This window comes from Cannabis sativa, chromosome 3 (assembly GCF_029168945.1).
Source record: "Cannabis sativa cultivar Pink pepper isolate KNU-18-1 chromosome 3, ASM2916894v1, whole genome shotgun sequence".
NCBI lineage: Eukaryota > Viridiplantae > Streptophyta > Magnoliopsida > Rosales > Cannabaceae > Cannabis > Cannabis sativa.
Window position 1 is genome coordinate 33760826 of NC_083603.1, and position 7791 is coordinate 33768616.

The following is a 7791-nucleotide window of genomic DNA, read 5'->3' on the forward strand; positions in this document are numbered from 1 at the left end:
CTCTTGAAACTTTTCAAACGTTTCAGATTTCTTTTGCATTAGGTAAAGAAAACTATATCTAGAGAAATCGTCAATGAAAGTGACAAAATACTCATAACCACCTCGGGCTTTGACATTCAAAGGTCCGCGGACATCAGAATGAACTAACCCTATAGGGATTTTGGCACGCTCTCCCTTTGCAGAGAAAGAACGTTTAGTCATTTTTCCTTCTAGGGAGGACTCGCATACTGGCAGTTCACCTAAGACGACATTTTTCAATGGACCGTCTTTGGTGAGCCTATTGAGTCTATCAAAGCCTATATGACCTAAACGTAAATGCCATAGATAAGTTTGATCATCATTATCAATCTCTTTTCTTTTGAGGTTTCTAGGTCTAGCTACATTGAAAAGTTCACTATTTAGTGAGATTTGAGTACTCGGTCTTAAAACATAAAGCCCTTGTTCTATTATAGCAACACATATTTGAAATCCATTACGAGAAATTGTACAATTTGTACTCGAAAAATTCAATATATAAGATTGTGTTTGCAAACATGAGACACTAATCAAGTTTCTACTAAAGTTTGGAATAAATAAAACATTTTCTAAAATTTAAAATCTTTATTGAAACTTGATGCGGGCTTTTCTTCTAGCTTTGACCGACACTAATTCGCCATTGCCAACTTTAAGCTTTAACTCTCCTGGAAGCAGATTTTCCAAATTTTTAAGCAACTGCAGTGAAGAACATACATGGTTAGTAGACCCAAAATCAACAATCCAAATGGATTTGTCATTCTCTAAAACACATGATTCAAAGACAAAAGCATTACCTTCGTTTGAATTGTTTAGAAGCCTGGGACATTATTCTTCATGATGTCCCTTTTCATTACAATTCGAACATAGAATATCATGTCTGATAAGTGTACTTGAAGAAGCAGCTTTGCTAGATCCTTCATACCTAGTCCATTTCCTCTAATTATTAATTGCAAACCCAGGGGAACCTATTGCAATCAAATTCCGTTCATGGGCTCGTAATTCTGCTTCGAGCTTGTCCATGTCGGAGGAGTTAAAATTGTTGATCATGTAAGAGATAACAAATTCATTATACTCCAAATGAAGACTATTAAGGATGAGTTGGACCCATTGTTCTCTTGATAAATCAATTCCCAGTAGATTTGCCTTTTGGAACTTCAGATTCATCATCAACAGGTGCGAGTTTATGCAACTACCAGGATGCCTTTTCACACTATAGAGTTCTTTTGCTAAGATATTAACTAGGAGAGGATCGGGGTGAGTTCTTTTGCGAGTTTATTCATAATGACACTACAACACATCAATAAAACAGAAGTAAGGTTTTGGCTCATAAATTCATACACAGTTCAGAAAATAACAAGTAATGACATATGTTATAGAAATACTAAATCTAACATAGTTTATTTTCCAACGTATTTCAACAAACTGATACAGTGTCCCATTTAGGCAAGAGTCAAAGCATCATCCATTGAATAGAGTTGTCAGCTCATCTAAAATGATAACTATTCTAGCAACCTTTTATTCGATCAAGATTGGAATTCAGCGTTGTCCCGTTTAGGCGAGAGTCAAGGCAATTATATATTATGAGCTTCCACCATTGTTTCATAATTTGCAAGTCAAGTATGGTCGCCACCATTAAGGTGATCTATACGATACAAAACACTTACAAACTACTTATCATTCGAGATTAAACAGTGCGAAATTGCTAATGAACGTTCCTCCATTAGCGAGGATTACTCACTAAAACAAACGCGGTGTAAAACCCACAATGGAGATCGAATGTCTCTTGATTAAAAGCTCATTATTTGAAAATATTATATGTATTTTGTATAATCATTTTAATTCGATATTATAATAATGAAAAATTACAAACTAAAGTTGGTTTAAATAAAAAATCAACTTTAATTAATTTTCAATTATTATTTAAATTTGAAAAATAAATTCAAATAAATATCGTACAAGTTTCATAATATAATAATGAAAAATTACAAATCAAACTTGGTTTAAATAAAAAAAATCAACTTTAATTAATTTTCAATTATTAATTAAATTCGAAAAATAAATTCGAATAATAAATGGAACAAATTTAAAAATATCTTGTTTAAGTTGTTTTAGAAGAATCTAAAAAATCGACTTAAATATCTTTCAAATCATATTTAATTAAATTAAAATTAAGTTGTAACCACTTTATTTTGAAGATATTCCATTTTATGTAAATATTCGAAAAGATATTAACCTAAAAAATATCTAAAATATTCCATTTTAAGTTAATATTCGAAAAGATATTAACTTAAAAAAAATATCTAAAGAATCTGAATAACCAATGCCTAAAATTCCTCAACTTAATTTTGAAATTTTAAATCCAAAAGATATTCAGATTTAAGTTGGTTAGTTGTAGATAACTAATAATCAACTTAAATAGGAATATTTAATGAAAAATTTAACTTAAGCTTCAGAAAGAATCTAGATGTTTATAATTCTATATTTAATTAAATACAAGAAAATACATATAGTTTAGCTTAGAATATAAAATTCTTTAAACTACGGTTTTCTTAAATTAATTTCAAAATAAATGAAATTAGTTATGTTGCTAATCAATTTTATTAGGTTAAACTAGTGTAATTAACCTAGTACAGTTATTCAAATCAAGCAAATGGGCCTTCACAATTGGGGAGGTTCATGTGAGGGGGTGCTGGGTTCAGTATGTCGTACCCACTTCTATGGCTCCCAAGTCTCACACAAGGCCCAAAAGAGAGGAATTTAACCTTAAAATGAACAATTGTTATTAATTGAATAGGCCCAAAAAAAAATGGGCCTAAATAAAATCTATCAAGAACTATGACATTTTATTTAGCAACATTAACCTATATGCATCTATAATAAAATTAAACACATAGGCTCACACAGGCACACTTTGGATGGGTCCTATCATGTTGCTAGGTCATACACAGATGAAAGAAGATTGTAAATATACCTGTTATAAATTATTAACTTGACCAAGGGAGCCATCAGATCATTAGATCTCGCAAAAAGTAACCATGGCTATTTGCAATGAAGTAATAATAGGTTTTGAAAACTTACACATAAGCTAAAACACATACTCCTGCAACAAGGTTAGCTGGATAGTTGGATGTAGGATTTATTTAATTTTAAATTAAATAATGAATTTCGAAATAAATAATTAATTAAATAAAAAAATAATTTTCGAAAATTTAAAAAAAAATTGAAATAAAAAATTTCGAAATTAAATTAAAAATTTAAATTTAAAATTAAATTTACAATTTTGAAAAATTAGGTTTCAACCAACCTAAATTTCATTTCAAAATTTGCTAACTGCTTTTATAAATTAAATGTTATTTTATAAATAAAATTAAATAAAAAATTAAAAAAGATAAATGAATATCTTTTTTAGATTTTAAATGTAATTTAAATAAATAAAATAACAAAATTTAAAAGTTAGCAAAATATTTTACACCTTTTTAAAATTACATGATTATAGTTATCTTATTTTAAATATAAATTAGGTCAAATTATTTAAAAAAGATTTAGTTTAAAATATTTTAAATCTGACCTTAAATTAAAAAAATAAGATAAGATATAATCAAATGTAAAAATAAGATAGATTATTAAGCAAAAAAGATAGATATTAACTATCTTTAAATTCAAATTACACTAATATCTTGAATTAAATTTAAAAAATATTAAATTAATTCATAATGATAATTAGAATTGAATTAGGAATAGTAATAGTATAAATACAGAACTACACAAAAAATCGGAAGTTAATTCCATGAAAAAGCATGAAAAAACGAAGAAAAACAAAAAAATTACGAGCTGTACGGACGGGATGCAGTGCATACCCGTCCGCGCGCGCAGGAGGGTTGCTTGGGCGAGTTTGCTCAGCGGAATCATGTCGTGCATGATTTCTGCGCGCGCATGAAAGTTTCAGCACAACTCCGATTTTTTCGAATCTTCAAAAAATCATAACTAATTCAAATTAAATCGAATTGATTTCTGTAAAAAAGTAACTTGCTTAACTTTTTCCATACTGTCCAATAAAAATAATTCCAGAAACAGATATTCAATTATTTTTCACGAAAATTCACAAACACCAATCAATCATCAAATAACACTCAATACAACATGATACCATCCAAAAACAAACAAACAATCGTTTTAAAGTCTAAATTTCTTGCAAGTAAATCAATTACCATGGCTCTGAGGCCAGTTGTTGGAATTTATTTTACCAGGATCTTAGATCTACTCACAAGTATGTTTATTAACATCCTAAATATGAACTTTCTAAAACGATGAAATAAACACGTATAAAGTTTAAGAAATCTTACATTGGGTGCAGCGAAATTAAATGACTCCTTCCGTTCAGATCTCTAACCCTTGTATCCTTTCTGTAGCAGAGTATTATCAAGATCTGAACCTGGATTTCTTTCTCTGAATCCTTGATGCTGAAACTCCTTTGCTGATGATCTTTCTTCACGATCTTCCTCACTATGATTGAGGTAATGCTTGCTGTGTATGGGCACTACTCTAATCACTAAGGTAATTTCGAAATATGAAGGAAGAAGAGAGAGAGAGAGAGTGGCGGCCAAGGAAGAGAGACAAGGCTCAGTTTTTCTGATTCAGAAGTGTAATTTTCCTGAAGCCTTCACTATCTATTTATAGCATTCCACTAGGGTTATGTTTGAATTATTTGGCATTAAAATAAAGAAAATATCAGTTTAAAATGCTTACAAAAGTGGTCGGCCATGGCTTGATGGATTTTGGCCTTGCTTTTTGCAATTTTGCAATTTTAACACTTTTGTATCTGATTTTCTCAAAAGTGCCAATTTTCTAATTCAACCATTTAAATGCCAATTCTAACTGTTTAATAACTATAAATAATTATTAAATAATATTGTCATTTATCATATTTATTAATTGAACCATACAAAGTATCATAATTAACAAATATGCCCCTATTAACTCTTTCTTTACAATTTCGCCCTTACTTAGTGAAAATTTCACAAATAGACATAGTCTAATTTGTGAATTATAATTGATTAATCAAAACCAATTACATGAGTCTTACAAACAATATTATCTCAACTAGTGCGGGGACCATGGGTCTATATAACCGAGCTTCCAATAAGTAGATCAAGAATTTAGCACTAAAATTCACTAACTTATTAATTCTTCGTTGAATCCACGCATAGAACTTAGAATTGCACTCTCAGTATATAAAATGCTCTACATGTTCCACCATATAGACGCATCATTAGTTATCCATTGTTATAATCCTAATGTGATCAATGATCCTCTATATGAATGATCTACACTGTAAAGGGATTAGATTACTGTAACACCCTACTATGTATTTTATCTTTAAAACACTTGACCCCGTATAAATGATATTTCAGCTTATGTGAAATGAGTACTCCACCATTTATGTTCGTTTGGTCAAGCTCGAAGGAGATCATCCTTTATTTACTATTCGCCAGATAGAAGCTATAGATTCCATGTTTATGCTAGGGCTCCCACTCAATTGCATTACCGTGTTCCCAAAATGTACGTATCACCCTGACCTAAAAGTAGGCTTAACTAACAAATCAAAGAACACGAATAGCCTTTCAAGATTGAGCCTAATCATAACAGGATTAAGAATATTTTATCTAGGATCAACTTGGCGATATTGACTTGAATAGATTTTACGGTAAGTTTAATTAAATCTAAGTCAAAGTTCAATATCGGTCCCTTCCGATGCATACTCCATGCATCCAACCTGAGCTTTACTTTAACCAATGTTCTGGAAAGAACATAGCATTTCTCCAAATGCAAGTAAACTCTTGTTGTAGATTATCATATCAGTAAAACCTTGTGTCTGATAAATCTAGGAGACTTTATTCCCATAGTCATGTTTACTTTCCAATGTGATGACAGCACAATAAACATGATCAAGTATGTGAAAAGGGTTTAAGATGAATTTATAAATCAAATAGACAAGCAATTGATAAAGTGAACCAAAACATACACAAATGAATGAAAAATATTTATGTTTCTTTATTGATGTTGAATAAAATAGATTACATTGAAATGGATTTTTTTTAGGGCATAAAACCTAACAACAATGACATATAGGCCACCCTATACCACTCTGGCTAATATTAAACAAGAGGTCGGTGAGTCCCTGCAAAATTACTTTAAACGTTTTAATGCTGAAGTAACAAAAGTAGAGAAGGCCCCCATGTCTTCGTTGGTTTGCATGTTAATAACAAGTTTCCTGCAAAGAACTGAATTTTGGAAGGAGCTGGAGGCTGAAAGGCCTAAATCATTGGTCGAGTTTTTCGCTATGGCAGAACCGCATAAAAGGATTGAAATTTTTTTGGCCGAGCTAGAGAAAAGAAAGGATAAACGCGAGTCGCCAGTACCGCGATCACGATCTCGCAGTCCCAGAGGGAAAAATTCCAGAGGGAGAAGCCCTAGAAGACGCAGTCCCCAAAGACAGCGAAGTCCAAAGTTGGTCAAATCCCCTCCAAAGAAAGCATTGTCTCCTAAGAGGAAGAGAGGTCCGTGTTTTGTGAACTGTACAGAATTAGCAGTCCCACGGGACCATATATACGCAATCGAAGAAAAGAACGGGGTCTTCAGAAAGCCTCCCCCAATCAGGGGAAACCGTTACAAGAGAGACCCAAAAAAATTCTGTAAGTATCACAAGGATATTGGCCATACTATTCTGGAATATTGGCTTTTGCAGGATGAGATCAAGGAACTGATCAGGCGAGGGAAATTTGGCAAGTACAAGAAAAAATGAGGAAGGTCATCCCCGAGTGGATGACAGGGAAGAAAATGACAATGCGAGTGGTTCGAGAACTCCTTACAATATATTGACGATCATTGGAGGACCTCACATCGCATGAGACTTCAAAAAATCACAAGAACAATATGTCGAGGAGGCAAGAGAGAGGCCACTCACCAATGTGAACAATTTGAGTGAGCAGCCAGAAAAACTATTCAAGAAGGAGTGTGATGATAACACATTCATGGAAAGCGACGCCAGATGGGTTCACCACCCACATGCCGATGCACTGGTCATCGTCGCTAACATTGGAGGAGACAATGTCCACCGCATATTAGTGGACAACGGAAGTTCTGTGAATCTCCTTAACTTTCAAGCTTTTAAGCAAATGGGACTACAAGAGAAGGATCTGCGACCAGTAGTTTTGAGTATCTACGATTTAACCGGGGACACCATTGCTTTAAAGGGAATGATCAAACTCCCAATCACATTAGGAACCCCACCTGTTGTGACCAAGTCAATGGTTGACTTGGTCGTTATCGACCAGTACTCAGCATATAATGCAGTGATTGGCTGTCCTATCCTAAAGGAAATGAAGATTGTGACATCCATCTATCTTCTTACCATGAAGTTCCCAACTCCCACTGGAGTGGGATCTATGCGAGAAGTCCAATCAGAATTGCGAGAATGTTACAACGCGGCATTAAAGCTCGCAAAAAAAAAGAAGTCGGTTAACATGATATACATCTTAGAAGAACCACACCCTCGACAAGAGGTATTCAGAATCGAGGAAATACGACATGAAGAAAAGTCAGACTTGGATCCAAGGGTCCTTGATTATACCACTACTGACCAAGCCGCGGAAGATACCATTGAGGTACCCATGGATCCCTTGGATAATAATAAAGTTTTGAAAATTGGTTCTAAACTAACGTTTAAACAGCGAGAAAAGCTCATTACTTTTCTCAAACAAAACCTGGATGTTTTTG

General features: G+C 32.8%; 1 protein-coding gene across 1 annotated transcript; it reads left to right on the forward strand.

Moving 5' to 3' along the window:
• The first annotated feature begins 6133 nt into the window (after positions 1-6133).
• Positions 6134-6817, forward strand: LOC133036027 (uncharacterized). Its single transcript, XM_061112496.1, has one exon. The coding sequence runs from the start codon at positions 6134-6136 to the stop codon at positions 6815-6817; it is 684 nt and encodes a 227-aa protein (XP_060968479.1).
• The last annotated feature ends 974 nt before the right edge of the window (positions 6818-7791 follow it).

Excerpts from the sequence above, each read along its gene's own strand:
- LOC133036027 (XM_061112496.1), top strand. The coding sequence starts at position 6,134 with ATGACATATAGGCCACCCTATACCACTCTGGCTAATATTAAACAAGAG.